The sequence below is a fragment of the Mytilus trossulus genome, unplaced genomic scaffold, assembly GCF_036588685.1.
Source record: "Mytilus trossulus isolate FHL-02 unplaced genomic scaffold, PNRI_Mtr1.1.1.hap1 h1tg000215l__unscaffolded, whole genome shotgun sequence".
Lineage (NCBI taxonomy): Eukaryota > Metazoa > Mollusca > Bivalvia > Mytilida > Mytilidae > Mytilus > Mytilus trossulus.
The window spans coordinates 443,137-470,022 of NW_026963312.1; the positions used below are offsets into that span (position 1 = coordinate 443,137).

Below are 26,886 nucleotides of genomic sequence, written 5' to 3' on the forward strand. Positions count from 1 at the left end.
GATCACAGTATGATTCCGGTACTAATTTGTATAACACAATCTTTCCTTTATCCGCACACTCTGGAAATTTTCGGAACTTCTTTGGACGAAACGATCTCTTCCATATTAATTGTCAACACGTGAAACCTGTAAACATGGGAAAGGCAAAGAAAGTTAAAGTATCTAAAACTGAGGGCGAAACCGACAAAACCCAAACACTTGCAGATCAGATCTTAACAGATAAATCAGTTAAACTCAAAGGCCGAAATAAAATTCGTAACAGGAAGGACGAAGATGATTCGGTATAAACATGATATAAAACATGATTAATTTAAGCATGTCATAAATTTATAAATTTTACAAAAAATTAGGGTATAAACATGGGTATACAAACCAAATCAGAACCGGGTCAATTCAGCTGAAATGTGGCACGGTAAAACATATTGTGTGAGATCTCCCAATATCTCTAGCCAATAAAGAAAAAACATAAACACAGCAATATCATGAATATGAATCCAGTTCGGTTCGCCCTGATTCACGTTCGCCCTAGTACCTGTTCGCCTTTATACCTGTTCGCCCAGGGTCCATTTGCCCTGATTTTTATTATTTTCTTATTGTTGTCTAGTTGCATTATTTTAAGTATTTGAATAAAATATGGTAAAGTTTGTTGAAAAATTGACAATATTTATATTGCCGCAATCAATTTATCATCATTTTTCCTTTGATTTGCAGAGTAGAAAACTGGAATACAATGTATATACTGTATCTTTATTGATATTTGTTAACAAAATAATTGTATTATGTCAATCACAAATGTATGCAGTACGACTAGTCTGAGAGTATAAATAAATGAACTTGTAAATCCATTTCATAATTAACAGTTCTTACATCATTGTTTTTATTAATTTCAAGCTGAATATTTTATCAAAACAAAACGTTTGTTTTTATTATTAATCCATCAAAAGACAATGACATTAATTAGTGATTATTTTTTCATTGAACAATTAGTTTGACTGTCCCTTTGGTATCTTTCGTCCCTCTTTTATAGATGTCTCATTGTTTATGATAATACACTACAATGTACATGTATAAGAGTAACAAATATGACGGACACTATCCAATGAAAATCACAGAAATACATGTACATGTACAGGTTACTGACTTGGGATAGGCATGGACAGTATGTAGTAAGATGAAATGTGTCTGTAAAGATAAAAATGAAATGCCAGAATCAATGGGACACTTTGAAAACTGTCTAAATATGAGAAAATAAAGGATGACAGATAGATGAAACTTAGATAAATGAAGAGAAAAATGAACAAATTGATGCCCCATTTATATAATTACAAGGCCATCAGTCGGCTCCCTAAGCAATGAAGCAGCACATCTATTTTGAGCGGCGTCTATCTACTTTTTGATTTGGATGAACTCTGACATCCCATGGCCACAGCTTGTCTGGCAAAAGAGCTGTACCACATCATATTTATCTCGAACTAGTGCATGTTGTAACAACACATCATAAGAAAACACTGGAAAAATTAGTTGCTAATGGCTTACATGTACATTGTACATGTATCTCTTCAGAACAATATGAAGCAGAAATACAATAGATACAAAGTTACAATACAAGAGTACTTGCAGTTACAGTTGTAATGACTTTGCCTGAAGATTGTCACAAGGCATGAATCTTTACTTATTTGATATTTAAATATTTAATATTAACATAACCTGTTTAATTTAATGTATTTTAGTATGTTGATGACAAGCTATCTAAGAAGATTTTGGAACAAGCAAGATTACAACAAGCAGAACTTGAAGAGGAACATGGAATTATAAGGTAAGATACAGGTAGAAAACAAACTTTAGTATAAGTAAATACAGATCTATTACATTTCAACACAAGGTTTATGACCACAAAAGAAAGGTTGGGATTGATTTTGGGAGTTTAGGTTCCAACAGTTTAGGAATTAGGGGCCAAAAAAGGGCCCGAATAAGCATTATTCTTGGTTTTCACACAATAACTTTAGTATAACCCAAGAGAAAATAAATCTGGAATTCCACTGGAATTCCAACTGGAATTTTGATGGGATTCAAAGTGGGATCCCACCTTATTCCACCGGGATAAAATTTCGGGAATCCCGCCAAAAGTCCGGGAATTCCGATGTATATCCCGGTTGAAATATACCGGGATCCCACTGGGATATTGTGGGATTTCAATTGGGATCCCACTGGGATAAAATTTCGGGATTCCGGCTAAAAAGCTGGGATCCCACTGTAAATGTATTGGGATTAAATTTCGGGATTCCCGTAAAAGAAGTGGGATCCCGATGTAAATCCCAGTGGAAATATACTGGGATTTTGATTGGAATATACTGGGATTCCCGGGAAAAAAAGCGGGATCCCAAAAATAAATCCCAGTAGGTACATGTATACAAGTACCAATTCAAATTGCACTGCCACTGGGATCCTGGGTTATTTGTGCAAAAGGATACATGTCATATTCTCCTTTCTGTTAATTAATTTGCTGTCTCTGTACTTCCAACTAGTATTGCTGAGTAAATTATGGTAACTGGAATATCTGCATGCAATCTGTTCCGTTGGCAGCTCCATTTGAAACTATCATTAAAATCCCCTAAAAGTATCAAAAAAATCCACAAAGAATCATTTGTTCAATACGTTTTGAAAGCAACAAATTAAATAGAAATATTATTGCATGCTTAAACAGAAGATTGGAAGTTAGTCCAAATAATTATGAAGTCATGGAAGGCTATTTAATATTTTTAGGGAAATAAATTACCCTCCCCCTTTTTTATCCCCTGAAGATAAATAACTAGCGACTAACTATTTTCACAAAATAAACATACACACAACTGAATTAAATTTATTTATACCTACTACTATAGTTATGCCTGTTATGCGATAACAAGTTTATTCATTGTTTATGTTAAAAATAGATATTTTCAGGTTACGCTTTCAGACTTTCTGATGTTGATTTGCTCAAATAAAAACCATAAAAATCATAGTTCCTTAATAAATTATTTTTATAATCATTATAAACAAATATACACATGTTAAATTAAATTATTAATGCACTTATCTGAAAAAAATCTGCATCTTTGGTCCTCTATCACCAGCGTAATCATATTTTGATGACGTATTTACCAGTACACGAACGTCGAGGTGACAATTTCGCCCCAAATTATATCGGCCAGAAGTTGATCTTCTCCGTAACGGTATTATAAATAAATTAAGGGTATCACAATAAAGTATTATTTACGGGCCAGTTTTTACTAAATATAAGACAAAAATACTTTATTAATCGGCACGTGGTGAATATAGATAAGTTAGAGTCCGCATTTTTTAGGACAGTAATTTCTAGGGTCGAACTGTTCAGTTCAATTGAAAACAGAGCACGCGGTGTTGATTTTTTACATAAGTTTGGTTTCTCGTTTTACGATGTCGATCTATCTTATCATTGATGCCGGACGATAACTAAAAGAAACGCACTTATGGGAACTTGGGGAACATCAGAAACGCCCAAGCTTGTCTGGCAAAACACCCGGCGTTGACATTTCTTGGACATTTTTACACAGGCACTTGTTTCTGTCAATATGGGGTTTACTATCCATACCAGTACAAAAAAAACACTTTTTTTGTACTGGTATGGATAGTAAACCCCATATTGACAGAAACAAGTGCCTGTGCATTTTTATCGCGAAAATTTCGGCATTTTTTTTACTTATAAATATCTGTCAAACTGAATATTAAGTGACGCTCAAAAGTGATTGGCTTCACCTGACAGCTTTGGTGTCACACACATTGTTAATTAACACCAATAACCTGTACTTGGATGTACATAGGATATGTATACACAAATAAAACACTTGCATATTTTCAACAACATAATTATGGTTCATGCAATTTCCCCTTTTAACTAGACTGGGATAGTTATCCCGATTTTGATCCCGGCTTTAAACAGTTCCGATTGGGATCCCAGCTTAAGACATTTATCTCGTTTGGGATCCCAGTGTCCGATATTTATCCCGTGTCGTCTAGACTGAAATTCCGACTTCAGACAGTTATCCCGAATGGGATCCCAGTTTCAGTTATTTATCCCGAATGGGATCCCGACTCCAGATGCTTATCCCAGCTAATCCCGACAATTTCACCGGGATCGTATTGGGATCCCCATGAATCCCGTTTTCGTTTTCTCTTGGGAAGTAGATAGAAATGTATGAAATTTAAACACAAGGTTTATGACCACAAAAGAAAGGTTGGGATTGATTATTGGAGTTTTGGTTTGAACAGTTTAGGAATTAGGGGCCAAAAAAGGGCCCAAATAAGCATTATTCTTGGTTTTCGCACAATAACTTTAGTATAACTAAATAGAAATGTATGAAATTTAAACACAAGGTTATGACCACAAAAAAAAGGTTGGGATTGATTTTTGGAGTTTTGGTTTCAACAGTTTAGGAATTAAGGGCCAAAAAAGGGCCCAATTAAGCATGCATTATTCTTGGTTTTCACACAATAACTTTTATAATATAAGTAAATAGAAATGAATGAAATTTAAACACAAGGTTTATGACCACAAAAGAAAGGTTGGGATTGATTTTTGGAGTTTTGGTTTGAACAGTTTAGGAATTAGGGATCAAAATTAAACTTTGCATGATTTCATCAAAAATTGAATTATTGCGGTTCTTTGATCATGTTCCCAAGAGAAAATAAATCTGGAATTCCACTGAAATCCCTGCTGGAATTTTGATGGGATTCCAAGTGGGATCCCACCTTATTCCACCGGGATAAAATTTCGGGAATCCCGCCAAAAGTCCGGGAATTCCGATGTAAATCCCGGTTGAAATATACTGGGATCCCACTGGGATATTGTGGGAATTCAATTGGGATCCCACTGGGATAAAATTTTGGGATTCCCGCTAAATAAGCGGGATCCCGATGAAAATGTACTGGGATAAAATTTCGGGATTCCCGTAAAAGAAGCAGAATCCCGATGTAAATCCCAGTGGAAATATACTGGGATTCCCGAAAAAAAAAGCGGGATCCCAAAAATAAATACCAGCAGGATATACATGCACCAATTCAAATTGCACTGCCACTGGGATTCCTGGGTTATTTATGCAAAAGGATACTTGTCATGTTTTCCTTTCTGTTAATTAATTTGCTATGCGGATAAGATAGTGGCCGCATTATTTAGGACAGTATTTTCTTGGGTCAAACTGTTCAGTACAATTGAAAACACAGCACATGGTCATCATTTTTTTTTTACGTTTTACATAAGTTGAGAAACCAACGTTTTACGACGTCAGTCATTATCTGATCATTGATGCCGGACGACAACTAACAGAAACGCACTTATGAGAACTTGGGGAACATTAGAAACGCCTAAGGTAGCAATAAACAGTTAGGAAAAAATACTAAAATCTGCCCTTATGAATTTTACCATTCCCTTTTCATTGCTTTCTTGCAATATCAAGCTTACTGTTTGTGTCATATATATGGGCATATGTATGTAATCAGAATCTTCCATAGATTTTATTTCCAGTATATAAAATGGTAAAATATAATTTCTTTTTGGTGTATCCATGGCAACAATCTGCATTTATTTGTTATAAAATATTACAAAAAGGGGGGGAAAGATGTCACATATTTCCCCAAAATTTGACTAAAAGTAGAATTTCAATTGCTTGAAGTAATACCTTTTCTGAAACTGTGTACATATATCATTCAGCAGATCCAATGAAAATCATATGTCTTTCATCTCATTTTTTTGTAAAAATGCATCAAAAACTTCGTGTAGAAAAAGAGTGTTTGTAAACAGTACATTAATTTCTGGACTGATGGACGGTCTAGCTATGAAAATACGGATTGTCAAACAGAAAACAGCCCATAAAACATGTAAAAAATAATCTTGATGTTCTTATAAACCACCTTTGAAGACTAAATTAGCACTCATCTGTCTAAAAATGAATTTTATTACACAATAACTTTCCTATTTGAAAAATCCACAGGGGCCATAATGCGAAACTAAACTCCTAACTGTGTATTGCTACCTTAATAGTAAATATTTTTTTCAAATTCTCCCTTTTAACTTATTTTCTGAGTTCTACTAACTAAAACGAGTAAAATGGCCTTTTATTTTTGAAAATTGGGTCAGTAATGAATATTTTATGAAGGTTAGCAGTTGACACTGAAACACGACAAAAACTGATTTTAAGAAAGGTGCCAAGTCAAAGTGTAAAATCTTGTCTCTACCTCAATTTTTAGCCAAATCTTAAAAACTGTACCACTTTTGTCAGTTTTTTAATGTTGAATATCATAATAAGATCTCTGATGATGCACCATTGTACAAAATTGAGCAATTTTAAGCATAAAAATGTTAATCTTTATGCTTTATTGCATACCAAAGACTTGATTAAAAAACTTGGTGATAGGGAATCAATTTCTTACTTCTGATTTAACTATACATCTAATATATGCCAAAATGTAACATAAAATCTTGATAAAAACAATAATATGATATATTCACAAGAAAAAAAACAACGCGTTCAATACTTGGGCTACTACATGCAGCCCAATCCATCAGAAGTAAGCGTTAAGCCGATAGAGTACAAGTATAACCCTAGTGTCAAAATGTCTCATTTTGGTTGCTAAGGACTGTAAACAATAAAGTTGACACATATTGTCATTGTTAAACACTTAATTTACTCAGAAGTTGATTTTGAATCTAAATATCAATAGATTTGTGGCATGAAAAGTCTTAAATTATACAATTCTGAGCTTGGTAAGTATGCCATAAGGTAGCAATAAACAGTTAGGAAAAAATACTAAAATTTGCCCTATGAATTTTACCATTCCCTTTTCATTGCTTTCTTGCAATATCAAGCTTACTGTTTGTGTCATATATATGGGCATATGTATGTAATCAGAATCTTCCATAGATTTTATTTCCAGTATATAAAATGGTAAAATATAATTTCTTTTTGGTGTATCCATGGCAACAATCTGCATTTATTTGTTATAAAATATTACAAAAAGGGGGGGAAAGATGTCACATATTTCCCCAAAATTTGACTAAAAGTAGAATTTCAATTGCTTGAAGTAATACCTTTTCTGAAACTGTGTACATATATCATTCAGCAGATCCGATGAAAATCATATGTCTTTCATCTCATTTTTTTGTAAAAATGCATCAAAAACTTCGTGTAGAAAAAGAGTGTTTGTAAACAGTACATTAATTTCTGGACCGATGGCCGGTCTAGCTATGAAAATACGGATTGTCAAACAGAAAACAGCCCATAAAACATGTAAAAAATAATCTTGATGCTCTTATAAACCACCTTTGAAGACTAAATTAGCACTCATCTGTCTAAAAATGAATTTTATTACACAATAACTTTCCTATTTGAAAAATCCACAGGGGCCATAATGCGAAACTAAACTCCTAACTGTGTATTGCTACCTAAGCTTGTCTGGCAAAACACCCGTTGACATTTCCTCGGACACCCTCCAGTATCATTTTTATCGCGAAAATCACGGCATTTTTCTGACTTATAAATATCTGTCAAACTGAATATTAAGTGACACTTAAATGTGATTGGCTTCACCTGACAGCTTTGGTGTCATACACATTGTTAATTAACACCAATAACCTATACTTGATCATTTATTAGAGACATATATGTATACACAAACAAAACACTTGCATATATTCAACAACATAAATTAATTATGGTTCATACAATTTCCCGTTTTAACTAGACTGGGATCCCAGCATCAGACAGTTTTCCCGATTGGGATCCCGGCTTTAAACAGTTCCGATTGGGATCCCAGTGTCCGATATTTATCCCGTTTCATCTAGACTGGAATCCCAGCTTCAGACAGTTATCCCGAATGGGATCCCAGTTTCAGATATTTATCCCGAATGGGATCCTGCCTCCAGATGCTTATCCTGGCTTATCCCGACAATTTCACCAGGATTGCATTGGGATCCTGATCGATCCCGTTTTCCTTTTCTCTTGGGGTTGATATGCTGAATCTAACCTGTTTTCAAATTGATCTACATTTTAAGTCAAAAGGGTTCATAATTAAACTTAATTTGATTTTAACAACAATTAAATTCATGAGGTTCTTTGATATGCTGAATCCAAACATGCACCTAGATTTTTGATTATCATGATTATGGACCCAGTTTTCAAGTTGGTCCAAATCGGGATCCAAAATTAAACTTTGTTTGATTTCAACAAAAATTGAAAATATGGGGTTCTTTGATATGCTGAATCTAACCATGTATTTAGATTTTTGATATTTTGGCGCCTTTATCAAATTGGTCTACATTGAGTTCTAAAGGGTCCAAAATTGAACTTTATTTGATTTCATATAAAATTGAACTCTTAGGGTTCTTTGATATGCTGAATCTAACCATGTATTTAGATTTTGGATATTGTACCATAAAAGGTAAATGTCAAATTTTTTTTTTTTAGTTCTTATACCACATTCGTTCTGTGTCAGAACCTACTATTCTGTATAAACTTTTTAATCACAATCCAAATTCAGAGCTGTATCAAGCTTGAATGTTGTGTTCATACTTGCCCAAACTGTTCAGGATTCCACCTCTGTGGTCGTATCAAGCTGTGCCCTGAGGAGCATCTGGTTTGTTATTTGATAAAGGACAATCTTGGTTTTGAATTTTCTTTGGAATTTTGAAATTTTGTTAAATTTTTTTTATAAATGTTGTACAGTCTGTTCTATTAAGTGTTGTGTTTTATTCTGTTTTATGAAGTTCAGGATTCTGATTAAAATTATACTTTTATACATATGTTTACATGAATATTGATTTTTTTTTAGGTCCCAACCTGTAAAGAAAAAGACCACCTTAGATACAGGGCCACCAAGAGATGATTCAGATTCTGACAATGATCTTGCCTCTGATAATGAAGAATTTTATGAAGACATTGTAAGCTAGGACTTCATAAAAATGTATCATATGTGAAAAATTGTTTCTTTTGGTCCTACTTGGTTTTCCCACACTAAATTTGTTAAAGGGAAATAACTGGAGCTCACTCTATAATGCCTGTCTCATTGGCAATCATTCATATCATTTGAATTTGATGAAGATGTGGTTAGGATATTAAAAAAAAGTAAGGAGCAGTTATAAACTCTTAAGTTAAATAGAAAAAGATGATAACATACATGTAGAAACTCCATAAGAAAGGGCAAGTACAAAGGAATGTGTCCAGAGTTTCATGACTGACCCTAAATAAGGATTTCTTAAGAATTTTTTTATCAACATATCGGAAGTTGTTACTGGTAAATCATTTAAATTTCATTTTAAGAATTTAAGGAATTCTGACTAATTTTTTAAGTAAATGTAGCATTTTTTATTTTTTTTTTTATATGTCTGTTTTATTGCTTGCCAAATTTTTATAAACTTTTACTATAGGCTAGTATCAGTTATATCTGGGACAAGTTGTATTATGGTGGACAATAGACTTTTTTTAAAAGAGTTATAAATGCCCCTTGGAAATATTAAATAAGTGGAAGGTGGGGGACTTAAGAACTTTTTTATGTATTTCTTTTTTAATGTTTCGCAGGAAGTGGATGAAGATGATGAGAAAGCCTTACAAATGTTCATGTCCAACGAGCCGGTCAAACAAAGAACTCTGGCCGATATCATCATGGAGAAAATCACAGAGAAGAAGACAGAAGTACAAACACAAATGTCAGGTAAATATTCAGTCAAGGGACTTACTTACATGAGTGATTTTCTAAATCACTGATTCAAGTAACATTATTTCCACAAAGGTTGGGAGTAAGAGTTGTCTTTCTTTAATAATCTCCTATCTAAGTAGTACAAATTAATCACTAGAAGAAGTGATTTAATTTTATTGTTACTTTAAATATAGAATACTAATGATCCAGGGACTAATTACGTTTCTAAAATTATCAGAACCAACATCTGTGTTGATAGGATGACCAGGTCATTTCAAGTTATGACCTTGTACTGAATCTAGGTAATGACATGAAAAACACTTGTTTAAGTATCATACATCAATTTCCTTCCCAAACATCACTACTTTAAGTATCATTATCTTAATAACCCCCACTAATTTCAACACCCTGTGTATTCCTGTTGTAGGCGAAATAAAATGGAGAATGGAAATGGGGAATGTATTAATTTTCCTAAAGTAATGCTAACAAATCCTAAAGAGAAAATGCTGTAGACTTATTAAGCATAACAAATGGTGAATTAGTATTTTCTTTTTTACTTGCATATATAAATTTTGAGACACATAATTTTCTTTAAACTGCTCACATTTTATATTCAGCATTATTTCTGTTTATTTTTAAGCAAGTATGTCTCTTCTCCTAAAAAAAAATAATTTACCGATGAACTTAAAAATCTAGTCTAGTTTTTGTTATAAAACTTTAATGAATTAACAACAACATTCTGCTTTGAAATCTTTTATTTGTTTCAAGCAATTCTGTAATCGTAAAAAGAAAATGGCGTGGTATCTTTAGCATAACAAATAGTGAATAATATTTTCTTTTTTACTTGTATACAAAACTTTGAGACATGTAATTTCCTTTAAACTGCCCACATTTATTCAGTGTAAATCTCCATTTATTTTTACACAAGTATATTTCTTTTGTAAATTAAATATTAATTTACTCGTGTTACTGAACAGAAAAAAAACGAGGTAAACATTAAATATAGTTTTTTTTCTACAAGAAAACTATATTAAAATGTACAGTGAAAGAATTAACAATAACATTTTGCTTTTAAATCTTTTATTTGTATCAAGCAATCAGAAATGTAACCTGATTATCAAAAGACAGGAAATACAATTGTTTAATTACATAAGTAATCTCACATACCTTGACTGTCGCATGTAGGCATGGATCAGAAGGATTAGGGCAATTAATTACCTGGTGTGACACCGTTTCACACTGCACTAGGAGAGATGTCGCTTATATAATAAACCAAAGGTAGCGAACAAGGTTGGCAAAAAAGCGGTCAATACTAGTATTGACCATGCCAGTGGTAAATACCGGTATTTACCGGGAAATACTGGCAAATACTGGGAAATATCGGCAAATACTGGTCGATTGAAATTTTGAGTGGTCATTACTATAAAAACCTCTATCTACTTGGTCAATTATAATTACAATTAATAATTAATTTATATAGAAGGTGTTCAAATCATTTTTAATTCTATTGTAAATTCAAACAGGAATCTATATTGATAAATGTGAACATAATATTATAGTTAAAGGATAAAAACTTTTTGTCCCTACTTCAAATTTTCATTTCCAGCATGAAGAAGGTTTTTATCTCACAGTTAAATAGCTATAGACAGGAAATAATTTATTGTTTAGGGGAGTCTTCAAATATCAATTTTATTACTTTCAACCCATGTACTGTCAACTTTTATTGGAGGCTGTTGTTTTAGTAATTAAATTTTCACACCTAGCAATGCCAGGTGATAGGTAAAAAGACCCATGTAACTTCATTTACCTGTAGTTTTATTTACCTTTAGTTTTAATTACCTGTAAAATCATACATTTTGAATAAAAATTCATTTATTTAAACATGTTTAAATAAAATATAAATTTGTATATATATTATATATATATCTTAAGTGTTACATGTATATTATAATTCATAAAAACTAAATTTTAAACTTGGGGAGTATTGTCCGGGACGGTAATTACCGGTAAATACCACTGGTAAATACCGGGGGTGGTATTTACCGCCCAACCTTGGTAGCGAATGTACGCGGAAGTTGGAGGGATACTCCCAAATTTCTCTGAGGATTTAGGCCAGTCATAGATATAACGTTAACTCTATAGGGTTATTACAGAAAATAACTTGCATGTGTTATTACAGATACTTTCATGAGTTGTCTAATCTTTATGCCTTAATTTTTCTAAATCTGTAATAACATATGTTTGTTAGTTGTAAAATAATTTAATTTATAGTAGGCTATCATGGCTATAGGGAACTCTTGAGACTTTGCACAGAAACTAAATGCATAGCCTTAATAACTAAATTTTACATTTTTGATTAACCATGGTAAACCAATTAGACAAGGCTATTTAGGGATAAACTTAGCTGTGATAACAAGGCTAAGTTGTTTTAATGTGATTTAAGGAATGTTACTCATTATATTAGTCACTTGGGAATACTAGGAAACTTGCGCAGAACCTCATTTCATGCTCTGGTCATGATTTCTTACAATAAATTAAAATACATTGTAATTAAGCATGATGAATGTCTGAGCAAATGCTTTGAAGTGATATAGAGTAGCTGTGATAACACCCTTTAGTTATAACAGGCATATTTTTTCTGTAATAACATATAGGTGTACTATGCAAAATTGGCAAACTATAAACTGTTATATCTTTCAATAGTTAAGTATACATAAAGACAATAGTAATTTCAATAGAACTTGTTAACATTTTAACTAAACTGATGATGTATATTGTCCCTTTGAAACATGTAACATACATATGATATCACAGTTCTTTGTTTTTGTAGTCCACAATAACAAATGTATGTTATTTTTCTGTAATAACCCTATAGAGTTATATCCCTGACTGTAGGGAGGGATGTTGGAGTTTCCTGGTGTCACACCAAGTAAAACTAAGTGTTTGGAGTTTGGGAAAGCTTTCTCAAAATCTGTACTGTATGTTTCATTTACTTTTTGTGCTGACATGAATTATCATTGATATGGTAAAATATATAAATTAACTGTTTACCGAATTTTGAATTTTTGAAATACTAAGTCGTAAATTACCTTAGCTGTATTTGGCAAAACTTTTAGGAATTTTGGTCTTTTGTAGATGAAATGCCCGTCTGGCATATATACAAAATTGAGTCCTGGTATCTATGATGAGTTTATTTACAATATAAGCACATATCCATATTTTAAGATTAACTACTAATCTTTTATTTTTTACTATTTTCAGATAATGCCAGTGTAAATATGCAACAGTTAGACGAGAGAGTTGTTGGCATGTATAAAAGTATTAGACAGATTTTACAGAAATATAGAAGTGGGAAGCTCCCTAAAGCCTTTAAAGTTATCCCAAATTTACAGAACTGGGAACAGGTATACAAATTATTTCGATAACATTTTGAAGTAATCCTTATAGGCCATAGTAGGTGTAGCAGGTATACAAATTCTTTTGATTACATTTTGAAGTAATCCTTATAGGCCATAGTAGGTGTAGCAGGTATACAAATTCTTTTGATTACATTTTGAAGTCATCCCTATAGGCCATAGTAGGTCTAGCAGGTATACAAATTCTTTTGATTACATTTTGAAGTCATCCCTATAGGCCATAGTAGGTCTAGCAGGTATACAAATTCTTTTCATTACATTTTAAAGTCATCCCTATAGGCCATAGTAGGTCTAGCAGGTATACAAATTCTTTTGATTACATTTTGAAGTCATCCCTATAGGCCATAGTAGGTCTAGCAGGTATACAAATTCTTTTCATTACATTTTAAAGTCATCTCTATAGGCCATAGTAGGTCTAGCAGGTATACAAATTCTTTTGATTACATTTTGAAGTCATCTCTATAGGCCATAGTAGGTCTCACAGGTATACAAATTCTTTTGATTACATTTTGAAGTCATCCCTATAGGCCATAGTAGGTCTAGCAGGTATACAAATTCTTTTGATTACATTTTGAAGTCATCCCTATAGGCCATAGTAGGTCTAGCAGGTATACAAATTCTTTTGATTACATTTTGAAGTCATCCCTATAGGCCATAGTAGGTCTAGCAGGTATACAAATTCTTTTGATTAAATTTTGAAGTCATCCCTATAGGCCATAGTAGGTCTAGCAGGTATACAAATTCTTTTGATTACATTTTGAAGTCATCCCTATAGGCCATAGTAGGTCTAGCAGGTATACAAATTCTTTTGATTACATTTTGAAGTCATCCCTTTAGGCCATAGTAGGTCTAGCAGGTATACAAATTCTTTTGATTACATTTTGAAGTCATCCCTATAGGCCATAGTAGGTCTAGCAGGTATACAAATTCTTTTGATTACATTTTGAAGTCATCCCTATAGGCCATAGTAGGTCTAGCAGGTATACAAATTCTTTTGATTAAATTTTGAAGTCATCCCTATAGGCCAGGGTTTCCGCTGGCGGTCGCCATTTTCGCAATTTGCGAAAAAACAATAATTGTGGCGATTAAAATTCGTCATTGGCGAAAGAATTTGGCGAAAGAAATATATGTACCGATTTATTTTCAGCCATCTTGTTTATTTACTTTTTTTCGGGTTTCTCTGACTTTACCGATCAGACAATACTCGGAATTCACCTTGAACTCGTTAAGATTTTGACAGAAAATCAATAATCAGCTGATTGCATTCATAGCTATCAAAGGACTAATTAATAAAGGTGTTGATTGTATGATATTACAAAATGATATGGTTCAATGGCTTCTGTCTCATGTCACAAAAGGGATTTGTTAACCACTTTGCGACGCACATGTTTGAAGCAAAAATGTTACGCTTCCTCTCCTCTTTTCAATGATAGTCTAGAAAAGAAAATTGATGTTATGACGAAAAATGTCCAAAAGTAAGAAAGATCTCTGATTTAAAACTTTATCATTTAACTTTCATATAGATCATTGATTTGAGTGGGTACTTCAAAGTCGTTTCACTTACACACGTGTTTCAAGCATATAGTTTTACGTATTTACGATGGTCTAGAAAAGAAAACTGTCGTTATGAAGAAAATATATCCAAAAGGTTGGCATGAGAATAACCCTTCAATGTAATGACTACACCTTACACTAGGGATCAATTCCAAGTGATTAGATGCCTCGTTTTGTTGTAAAAACCACTTCTTATTTAGGGAGGGGGGGGGGGGGGGTGGGTTGCTGGAAAAAAGGAAAATTTCAAAATAAAAATATATCTGTGTAACTTGGCGAAAAAAATAATAAAGTGGCGAAAAGTATATTGTTTTGCCAAATTGGTGGCGAAAAAAATAATTGACCCAGGGGAAACCCTGCTATAGGCCATAGTAGGTCTAGCAGGTATACAAATTCTTTTCATTTCATTTTAAAGTCATCCCTATAGGCCATAGTAGGTCTAGCAGGTATACAAATTCTTTTGATTACATTTTGAAGTCATCCCTATAGGCCATAGTAGGTCTAGCAGGTATACAAATTCTTTTGATTACATTTTGAAGTCATCCCTGTAGGCCATAGTAGGTCTAGCAGGTATACAAATTCTTTTGATTACATTTTGAAGTCATCCCTATAGGCCATAGTAGGTCTAGCAGGTATACAAATTCTTTTGATGACATTTTGAAGTCACCCCTTTAGGCCATAGTAGGTCTAGCAGTTGAAAGAAGAAATTTTATTGGGATATATTTAATTATTTAAGCATCCATGACAAGATGGGCCAAGATGGCAACATCAAATTAAGAATATTCATTATTTTTGGAGTTGACTTAACATTTCACCATCTTTAGATAAACCAGTTGTGAAAATAATCAGTCCAGCCAGATTTCAATGAGATATCAAGAATGTTTTAATTATTTTTCCTAGAATTTTTTTTTCTGCTTTCTTTTTGCTATTTTTACTGGGCCGCACCACTTCCAGTAAACATGATATCCTTCCACTTTCCTGGATTGATTTCCCCAAAAGATGCAAGATTTTTTTAAAAGTCTATATATATGTTTCAACTCAGCATAAACCTATAATCAAACAGAAAAAATTGAGTTCAGAAAAAAATTCAGAAAAAAATGCACTATTTTGTTCCCTCCATGTTTTGACGTGCACTGGAAACTGGAGTTGTAATAGAAGACTGGTACCTGAACTAGTTTCTCTATAAGTTTCCTTGTACTAGCTGTAGAGTTTGATAAATTTTACAAGATTATGAACATTTAAAACATGTTTGAGTTGTCATTTCAGATATTGTATTTAATCGAGATGTGGTCAGAAGCATCTATGTACCAGGCCACTAGAATATTTACCTCTAATTTAAATGTAATTTCAGATATTGTATTTAACAGAACCTGAGACTTGGTCAGCAGCCTCTATGTACCAGGCTACCAGAATATTTGTTTCTAATCTAAATGCAAAAATGGCACAGAGGTAAATGTAACAACAAAACTTGAGTCGTGATCAATCTTAATCATAAGATTTTTTGTAAATTCAACTCCAGACCTGTGTTTTGTCTACAAAAAACTCATCATTGATGATGTAATGATAAACATTAATTAAAGATAAAAGTCTCAAAAAGTTAAAAAAATAGTTTAAACTTTCATCAGAGTCACTGTATTGCAGTTTGCCTACCAGTTAACATCATATTTGAAATTTTAATCCTGGTATCTATGATGAGTTTAATTGATTATTGTTTATGGATTTTCAAATTTATGGTTTAAAAGAAATAATAACAAAAAAACTCTTTGAAAGGAAACTTTCCTTGCATGACAATAATTTTCCAACTACAAGTATAAAATTGGTAAATTATAATCGAGAATATATTTTTTTCAGATTTTTCAATTTGGTTTTATTTCCAAGAATAAGAGATGACATTTCAGAATTTAGACGACTCAATTTTCATTTATATATGGTGAGTACAAAAACCAAAATATTATTAAGTGGGGATGGTATGGATTATTTTGATAAAATATTACTGTAAATTCAGAAATTATTCCAAGCATTATTATTGCGATTTTGTCGATTAACAATTTTTGCGATATTGAGTAAAATCTGGTTGAATTCATATAAAAAAAATTAAAATGTGAGTTTAAATTATTGCCATAATAACCTGTGGCAATTTTTCACAATAAAAAAAACATTGCAATCATTTTTAAATTTTCAACATCAGTTCATCTTTAGATCAATGACAATCTAATAATAATACAAATTATGTATATGTAAGCTTTGCCTATAAGGATCTTACGTAATTCAGCTTTTTATACAACCGCAAATTTTGAAAAAAATTTCGTCGTATATTGCTATCACGTTGGCGTCGTCGTCTGCGTCGTCGTCGTCGTCCGAATACTTTTAGTTTTCGCACTCTAACTTTAGTAAAAGTGAATAGAAATCTATGAAATTTTAACACAAGGTTTATGACCATAAAAGGAAGGTTGGTATTGATTTTGGGAGTTTTGGTCCCAACATTTTAGGAATTGGGGCCAAAAAGGGCCCAAATAAGCATTTTCTTGGTTTTCGCACTATAACTTTAGTTTAAGGTAACAGAAATCTATGAAATTTTGACACAAGGTTTATGACCACAAAAGAAAGGTTGGGATTGATTTTGGGAGTTTTGATTTCAACTGTTTAGGAATTAGGGGCCAAAAAAGGGCCCAAATAAGCATTATTCTTGGTTTTCGCACAATAACTTTAGTTTAAGTAAATAGAAATCAATGAAATTTAAACACAATGTTAATGACCACAAAAGGAAGGTTGGTATTGATTTTGGGAGTTTAGGTCCCAACAGTTTAGGAATTAGGGGCCAAAAAGGGACCCAAATAAGCATTTTTCTTGGTTTTCACACCATAACGTTATAAATAGAAATCTATGAAATTTAAACACAAGGTTTATGACCATAAAAGGAAGGTTGGTATTGATTTTGGGAGTTTTGGTCCCAACAGTTTAGGAATAAGGGGCCCAAAGGGTCCAAAAAAAACTTTGTTTGATTTCATCAAAAAATGAATAATTGGGGTTCTTTGATATGCCGAATCTAACTGTGTATGTAGATTCTTAACTTTTGGTCCCGTTTTCAAATTGGTCTACATTAAGGTCCAAGGTCCAAAATTAAACTTAGTTTGATTTTGACAAAAATTGAATCCATGGGGTTCTTTGCTATGTTGAACCTAAAACTGTACTCAGATTCTTGATTATTGGCCCAGTTTTCAAGTTGGTCCAAACGGGACCAAAATTAAACTTTGTTTGATTTTATCAAAAATTGAATAAATGGGGTTCTTTGATATGCCAAATCTAACTGTGTATGTAGATTCTTCATTTTCGGTCCTGTTTTCAAATTGGTCTTCATTAAAGTCCAAAGGGTCCAAAATTAAATAAAGTTTGATTTTAACAAAAATTGATTTTTTGGGCCTCTTTGATATGCTGAATCCAAACATGTACTTAGATTTTTGATTATGGGCCCAGTTTTCAAGTTGGTTCAAATCAGGATCTACAATTATTATATTAAATATTGTGCAATAGCAAGTCTTTTCAATTGTACAGTATTGCGCAATGGCAAGAAATATCTAATTGCACAATACTGTGAAATAGCAAAAAAAAAATTAATTAGAGTTATCTTTCTTTGTCCAGAAGAGTAAGCAAGAAATATCTTATTGCACAATATTCTGCAAAAGCAAGATTATTTTTTAATTGGAGTTATCTTTCTTTGTCCAGAATCAACTTAAATCTTTGTTATATACAATAAACAATGTATATTCACTTTTTACTACCAACTGATAAATATAAATAATCTTTACCATTCAGTGATAACAAGCAGTTTTTTTACATCTTAATATTTTATGATGTATTTAAATGAGTAGTTATTGTTGCAAACTCCATTAGATTATTTGAATTGAGATTAGTTTTGAAATAAGGGAAAGGGGGATGTAATTAAAAAATTGGGTTCAATTTTTCTCATTTGAAATTTCATAAATAAAAAGAAAATTGTCTTCAAACATTTTTTTGAGAAGATTAATATTCAACAGCATAGTGAATTGCTCTAAGAGAAAACAAAATTTTAAGTTCATTAGAACACATTCATTCTCTGTCAGAAACCTATGTTGTGTCAACTATTTAATCACAATCCAAATTTAGAGCTGAATCCAGCTTGAATGTTGTGTCCATACTTGCCCCAACCGTTCAGGGTTCAACCTCTGCGGTCGTATAAAGCTACGCCCTGCGGAGCACCTGGTTACTTTCTGATCTGGTAAATATTACCTTAGCCAATGAAATGTCTGCCTGCAAATTTTTGAAGATGCGTATCAATTTTACAAAATCAGAGGAACAGAAAATAGAACTAAGCATTTTCTTATCCTTGCAAGCCATGCATGGACACAGGTTCTGTATCTAAACAGGTTGAATCATTAAAAAAATAAAGTTATGCACATTTAAATTTAATTGGTATACACATTGCATGTATTTCAACTTGCACATTTTTCTTCTGTAACTATTGGACATCTGTTGGTCCACTCTCGCTCAACTCTTAACTGTAATATGGTCCAATTGAAAAACTGAAATAAATAGAGCATTAATCCATTGTATTTAATAAAATCGACAAAAAACAGTAATGTTTAAGGGTCATTCCAATACAGGGTTTGTTGCAATGTCACATCTACAATAATTCAATTTTTAGCTCACCTGGCCCACAGGGCCAAGTGAGCTTTTCTCATCACTTGGTGTCCGTCGTCGTCCGTCGTCTGTCGTCGTTAACGTTTACAAAAATCTTCTCCTCTGAAACTGCTGGGCCAAATTTAACCAAACTTAGCCACAATCATCATTGGGGTATGTAGTTTTAAAATTGTGTCCGACGACCCGGCCAACCATCCAAGATGGCCGCCATAGCTAAAAATAGAACATAGGGGTAAAATGCAGTTTTTGGCTTATAACTCAAAATCCAAAGCTTTTAGAGCAAATCTGACAGGGGGTAAAATTGTTATTCAGGTCAAGATCTATCTGCCCTGAAATTTTCAGATGAATCGGACAATCCGTTGTTTGGTTGCCGCCCCTGAATTGGTAATTTTGAGGAAATTTTGCTGTTTTTGGTTAATATCTTGAATATTATTATAGATAGAGATAAACTGTAAACAGCAATAATGTTCAGCAAAGAAAGATTTACAAATAAGTCAACATGACCGAAATGGTCAGTTGACCCTTTTAGGAGTTACTGCCCTTTATAGTCAATTTTTAACCATTTCTGGTAGATCTTAGTAACCTTTTAGAAAAATCTTCTTCTCTGAAACTACTGAGCCATATGTAACCAAACTTGGCCACAATCATCATTGGGGTATCTTGTTTGAAAAATGTGTCTGATGACCCGGCCAACCATCCAAGATGGCCGTCATGGCTAAACATAGAACATAGGGGTAAAGTGCAGTTTTGGCTTATAACTCAAAAACCAAAGCATTTAGAGCAAATCTGACAAGGGGTACAATTGTTATTCAGGTCAAGATCTATTTGGTCTAAATTTTTCAGATGAATCAGACAACTGGTTGTTAGGTTGCTGCCCTTGAAATGGTAATTTTAATGAAATTTTGCTGTTTTTGGTTAATATCTTGAATATTATTACAGATAGAGATAAACTGTAAACAGCAATATTGTTCAGCTGAGTAAGATTTACAAATTAAGTCAATTTGACCAAAATGGTCAATTGACCTCCTAAGGAGTTATTGCCCTTTATAGTCAAATTTTAACAATTTTCATAAAATTTGTAAATTTTCACCATCATTTTCCACTGAAACTAACTCATTATAGATACAGATAATTGTAAGCAGCAAGAATGTTTAGTAAAGTGAGATCTACAAACACATTACTATCACAAAAACACAATTTTGTCATGAATCCATCTGTGTCCTTTGTTTAATACTCACATAGACCAAGGTGAGTGACACAGGCTCTTTAGAGCCTCTAGTTAGGTTTGTCTGTCCCATATCAGGTTAAATGTTTTGGTTTGTCTGTCCCATATCAGGTTAAATTTTTTGGTTTGTCTGTCCCATATGTCCTTACGCTGGTCCCTAAAATATGCATAATAGTACAGTGATAATGGACGTCATACTAAACTCCGAATTATACACAAGAAACTAAAATTTAAAATCATACAAGACTAACAAAGGCCAGAGGCTCCTGACTTGAGACAGGCGCAAAATTGCGGCGGGTTAAACATGCAATGCATGTTTATTTGATGAGAATTTTATAAATAAATGCCAAACCAATGAACCTGATTTTACAGTTCAATGACTAAGAAAAATTTTAGTGCAAGTTATGATGGTTTCCGATGCACATGTTTTCATCAGTGCTTTGGATTATAATTCGGAGTTTAGTATGACGTCCATTATCTCTGTACCAGGGCTTCCAAAATTTTTCTGAGCCAGCCGGACATTTTATATTTGATCCGAATTTTAATCCCCAAGACCAAGTCACAAAAGGCAATTATGGTAATCAGATGGCCATCCCAATGATTGACATTAGATTAAAAACGATATTAAACTTTACTTTGATATGAATTTGATGTTCTGACATAAACTGTTAAAATTAGCATTGCATCACTCAAAGTGTGCACATCAGCGTGCTCATATCTGCATTAGACTCTTTATTTGTGCAAAATGACATTGTCTAGAACTTTATTTTCGTTTTTAAAGTCACATTTTTTAAAACTAGATGTTGACTTGACAATGGTAAAACATGGACCATAAACGGATACGTAATATCTGTGTACGTTAACATAGCACGACTGAGCGAAGAAGCTCTTTCCACGTTATTTCTTCAACAAAATACTTGAAATTAACGTTAGGTACAGGTATCAATGATAGTTTTAGAACTTTGAACAAATGTAAGATGCATAATTGAATTTTCCACCTGTGCACATGCGCACACATGTTCTTGTTCATACAATGTAGTTCTGACGATTTTTTCATGTAAAACCTTTTTAAATGTTTCATCAAATCAAGTTTATAAATGTATTTATTATTAATTTGATCTTTTGGACTAAATCAATTAGATACAAACCGCTGAAATGTACGAAAGTAATTGTGAATGGACCGATTAATTTATACGATGTCCGTACTGAAATTAGTTTACCTGTTCATACAATGTAGTTCTGACGATTTTTTCATGTAAAACCTTTTTAAATGTTTCATCAAATCAAGTTTATAAACATGATAAATGTATTTATTATAAATTTGATCTTTTGGACTAAATCAATTAGATACAAACCGCTGAAATGTCTGAAAGTAATTGTGAATGGACCGATTAATTTATACGATGTCCGGTACTGAAATTAGTTTACCTGTCACCTGAACAGGTATAGTTTTAAGCTGTCCAACAACTAATTAGCCTTGATTAAAATTAGAAAGTATTGAAGTAAGGGTTGTTATGATAGTAATTAATCAACATGTCACTTTTATGACTGGAAATGTATGGCTGTTACACGCAAAATGTTGGGTCAAAAAGATGGTGAATTATATTAAAATGACCAAAAAGCCTTGAAAACTAAAAAGTATATGACCGTTTCATGCTTTTCCCAGCCGGTCTTTTACCGGACATTATACAAATGACGGGAATATATGACTGTTTTTGAAGCCCTGCTCTGTACTAGTATACATATTTTTAAGGGGCCAACTGAAGGATGCTTACAGGTGCGGGAGTTTCTCACTACATTGAAGACCCATTGGTGGTCTTCGGGTGTTGTCTGCTCTATGGTCGGGTTAATTTGTTGTCGCTATGACACATTCCCCATTTCCTGTCTCAATCTAAAAATTGTAGGTTAGTCCAGTCACCATAGACGACTATTTTATAACTTGAACCACTAAATAGTCCATTTGCCAATTACCGATTTGATTCTATTATTACACACTTTTTAAACAAATTACTTCCCTTTGTCATTGTTTGTCAGACTGGTTCCATACCGGACAAAATTGGTTTTTGCCAATGCAAAGCATGATGAATTGAAAGTGATGTATCTGCGTTTTAACTAATTGTTCATGCAAAATAATTTCAGATGTCAAAAGTATTTAGCTAAGCAACAAATTAATGGAATTAAAAGATTTGAAAACCTTATAGATTACTAACATTACACACAGGTAAATTTGCTCTTTATGCTAGCTCTTCATTGTAAATAAAAAAAAAGGGAGACAACAAAAATAAAGGTCTCTAATTATAGGGTCAATAACGGAAATTGGCAAATAGCCTATTGATCATAAAGAACCTTACACTACAACAAAGCTCTTTCTTTTCAGACATTAGGATTATATATTTATGATAATGTTACTCTTTTGCAGGCTGTCAAAAAATCCCTATTCAAACCAGCTGCCTTTTTTAAAGGTATATTACTACCACTTTGTGAGGTGAGTAATATAAAACAGTATATTGTTTATTACAGTCTTTGTACTAACACCAATAGTTAAACATAAGCCCTTTCCAGAGACTCAAATTTATTCTGAATTATAATTGCAGTTGGTTATCTCCCTGTTCATGAAGTAAAACTGATTTTTTTTTCCTTTTTTTTTTTTTTTTTTTTTTTTTTATCCCTGTTGATTTAAAGATAATATTTTGGTTAATATGAATAGAAAATTATTAGTATTATTTTGTTTCTTCCAACATACCGGTTATCAAACTATTATAAAGCTTTAAATGTCTGAATGCTAAAGAAATGCATTGTATTCTATTTCAATTCTTACCATTGCTCAGCACTGCAAATAACTTTATTAAGAATAGAAAATGAAAATTTGGAATGTGTCAAAGAAACAAGAATCTTCTAAAGAGAAAACAAAGTTCAACGCTACTAGTGGGTCCTCATTGCAGCTAGAAAACCCGCATCAAGAGGCAGGGTTCAGATGGTTTTGAGTAGGTACAGGGAAAGCCAGAAAAGCAATCGAGTTGAGATGACCAATGATTATCTGTTTATAACTATTTTAGCTATGACCACGTTTTTAATTTCTTTGACAACTGCTCATGCACCCTTAGTATAAATAAACACACAACAAAACACACAGTTTCATTCTATTTTTAAGAATTTTAAAAAGTGAAGTTAAATTCTATTTAAAAGAATTTTAAAAACTGAATGTTTTTCAATTGACAGTCAGGAAATTGTACACTAAGAGAGGCAGTGATTGTAGCTAGTATCTTATCAAAGAATTCAATACCCATGTTACATTCAGCAGCTGCCATCTTGAAAATAGCAGAAATGGACTATAATGGTGCAAACAGTATATTTCTTAGGACATTATTGGATAAAAAATATGCCCTTCCATTCAGAGTAATAGATGCTGTTGTTTTTCATTTTCTAAGGTAAGTTAATCTACTCACAAAACTAGTCAAACATGAATAAAGATTTGGATTTCACATGAAGTAGTATTCACATGGAGAAGTATTCACATGAAGTAGTATTCACATGGAGTAGTATTCACATTCACATGGAGTAGTATTCACATGGAGTAGTATTCACATGGGGTAGTATTCACATGGAGTAGTATATTCACATGGAGTAGTATTCACATGGAGTAGTATTCACATGGGGTAGTATTCACATGGAGTAGTATTCACATGGGATATTCACATGGAGTAGTATTCACGTGGGGTAGTATTCACATGGAGTAGTATTCACATGGGGTAGTATTCACATGGAGTAGTATTCACATGGGGTAGTATTCACATGGAGTAGTATTCACATGGAGTGGTATTCACAAGGGGTAGTATTCACATGGAGTAGTATTCACATGGAGTAGTATTCACATGGAGTAGTATTCAACAATATGCTGTAAGTTCAGAAATGTTGGGCCACAATTAAAAATATTTTGGTTTGTTCAAACCCTACCCAAAGGTTGAGACAGTGGGTAGGTAGGTAGGCATTTTTTTTTTTTTTTTTCAAAAAGAGAAATTAAACTATCAGTTGTTTATTAGTCTTCATGCCTATCTCATTGAAAAAAAACTTCTTCAAATCATGACAATAAAAGAATTTGAGTAGGCAGCTTTTATCTGGGTAGGTAGCGTTTAGGCAAACAAACCTATTCTTTTTTATGGCATTGGGGTGTAATAGTTCCTTTAATTGATGAAAAGTGGACAAAAAACATGAATTTTATTATTACGTTTTGAGGAAATGCTGGATTTAAATGATATCTTGTCTAAAATGTGTGTGTATGTTTTAACAAACATTAGCTACAAAAAAAAAAAGAAAAAAAAGCAAGACAGCAACAAGAATAAAAACTGATTTCCCAAAATTAGAAACGTATATGTCAAGGTTAAGAATTCCTACATTAACCTACCAAATGACATTTATCTTCAAAAGTTCTTAGAAAGGGATTGAGTTGCACATATTATTTATTAACAATTAAATTCATGAAACAAATTCTTTTTCTTGTACCTCCTCATGTCAGATATGTGGATTCATTAATATTCGTTGGATGCCAATTTTCGTGGATTTCGTGGGAACAGGGGAACCACGAATTTAAATACTAACAAATTGACAATTTTCTAAAGGAATGTAAGCAGAATTTGCAAAAACCATGAAATAAAATATCCACCAATATGCAAGCTTTACTCAATCCACTAAAATTGGTACCCAAGAAAATAAATGAATCCACAGTGTGTGAACATAGAAAAATAAGCAGGATCATAAATAGATTTGACTATATCAAACTAGGATCATTCTTTTCACTGTGTTAGCTAGAAAGGGCTAAACAAAAGTACATGATAAAGGTCAGATGTACTATTCTCGTCACTTGAAATCTGTCATCATCATTTGATTTTTTTACAAAACTCTTCTCCCCTACAAGAGGGTGGTAAATGGTTATTTTCGTGCAACGTGATCACCCTTTTTTATTTCACATTCAACATGTTTTTACTTTTTTATTTGACGTTCAGTTGTGCAAGACAGGTGCCTCGTTCAACGTGTTCTTTTTATTTAATTTTACGTGCATCGTGATTTTCAAAGTCTTATTTTGCGTGCTCGGTATTTTACAAATAAAATTGAAACATTTGGCAGGGATCGTCAAGAAATACTTTTTTAGCAGTCTAAAAGCCGTAAACCAATTATATCATAAATGTGTATACTAAATCGGGAATATCAAGTAAAACAAAGAGTTAATAGATACAAGAAGACAGTGACTCAGTCACAAAAGGTTTACATAAAAGTGTTTATTTTTCGTGCAATGTTCATTACAGAAATTATTTCTCGTTCAACGTGAAATTATGTCTTATTTCAAGTTTTTTTCGTGCAAGCACCCCCTTATAACTGATGAGCCATTTCAAACCAAACTTTCTACACATTAGTCATTATTATTTTAGATGCTTGTATATTTAAAATACATGTACAAAGGAACAAAAGGTTGTTCTGCAAGTTTATAAATTAATTCCTACATAACTTTTGAAATGTCAATTTGAATTTGGTTGTAGTCACTTTTACTGTTCTATAGTTGTAAAATTGAGAATGGAAATGGGTAATGTGTCAAAGAGACAACAACCCGACCTTAGAAAAAACAACAACTTATCAATGAATTATATAATATATTTTATTATTACAGTTTTACAAAAGATAAACAATTGCTCCCTGTTTACCTTATCAACCATATGTACATGATATTATTTATTTTTCAGTTTCACAAAAGATAAAAGATTGCTCCCTGTGTTGTGGCATCAGTGTTTATTGACATTTGTACAAAGATATAAAGAGGACATTTCATGTGAACAATGTGAGGCTTTAATGGATCTCTTACGAGCACAAGTACACGAACAGATTACTCCAGAAGTCAGACGTGAGCTAATGAATTCAAAACGGAGAGATTTAGAAATTGGCGAGTCCTCGGCAGGAGCTATGGCCTTGCAATAAATTTTGTAAACATTCTGAAGGAATTTAATCATTGTGATTATATTGATAGTCTGTTGATTTATATGCCAATTTATTCATGGTTACTTCCCCTGTTTTCAGGATGAGCCATGTTTGTCTTAAGCATTTTCATTTATAGATGGTTTTGATCTCATCTGGCCTGACCCATTCTGATCTCCATAACTTTTATAGATATTTTCAAAAAGAGTATGGGTAGTTTTAACCAGACTTGACCAGAGTTATTTAGGCTTTCTTTTTCAGAGTTCTTTAAGGTGCACAAACCTACTCGTCAACATGGCTATAGATGATGTAAAGAAACATTCAAACTCTGGTTGACAATGCTGTAGTCTC

The 26,886-nt window shown here is 32.7% G+C and overlaps 1 protein-coding gene across 1 annotated transcript; it reads left to right on the forward strand.

The window, feature by feature from the left end:
• Positions 1–74: 74 nt before the first annotated feature.
• On the forward strand, positions 75–26,553 carry LOC134701079 (bystin-like). Its single transcript, XM_063562222.1, has 10 exons — positions 75–281; positions 1,731–1,816; positions 8,842–8,950; positions 9,588–9,720; positions 12,967–13,109; positions 16,024–16,121; positions 16,524–16,602; positions 22,994–23,059; positions 23,794–24,002; positions 26,307–26,553. Exons 1-10 carry the CDS (start codon positions 135–137, stop codon positions 26,536–26,538), a joined length of 1,302 nt encoding a protein of 433 aa, XP_063418292.1. The 5' UTR covers positions 75–134; the 3' UTR covers positions 26,539–26,553.
• Positions 26,554–26,886: the final 333 nt, after the last annotated feature.

Excerpts from the sequence above, each read along its gene's own strand:
- LOC134701079 (XM_063562222.1), top strand. The coding sequence starts at position 135 with ATGGGAAAGGCAAAGAAAGTTAAAGTATCTAAAACTGAGGGCGAAACC. Across the intron at positions 282-1,730 it reads GGAAGGACGAAGATGATTCG|TATGTTGATGACAAGCTATC; the intron begins GTATAAACATGA and ends AATGTATTTTAG. Across the intron at positions 24,003-26,306 it reads GTTGTTTTTCATTTTCTAAG|TTTCACAAAAGATAAAAGAT; the intron begins GTAAGTTAATCT and ends TTTATTTTTCAG.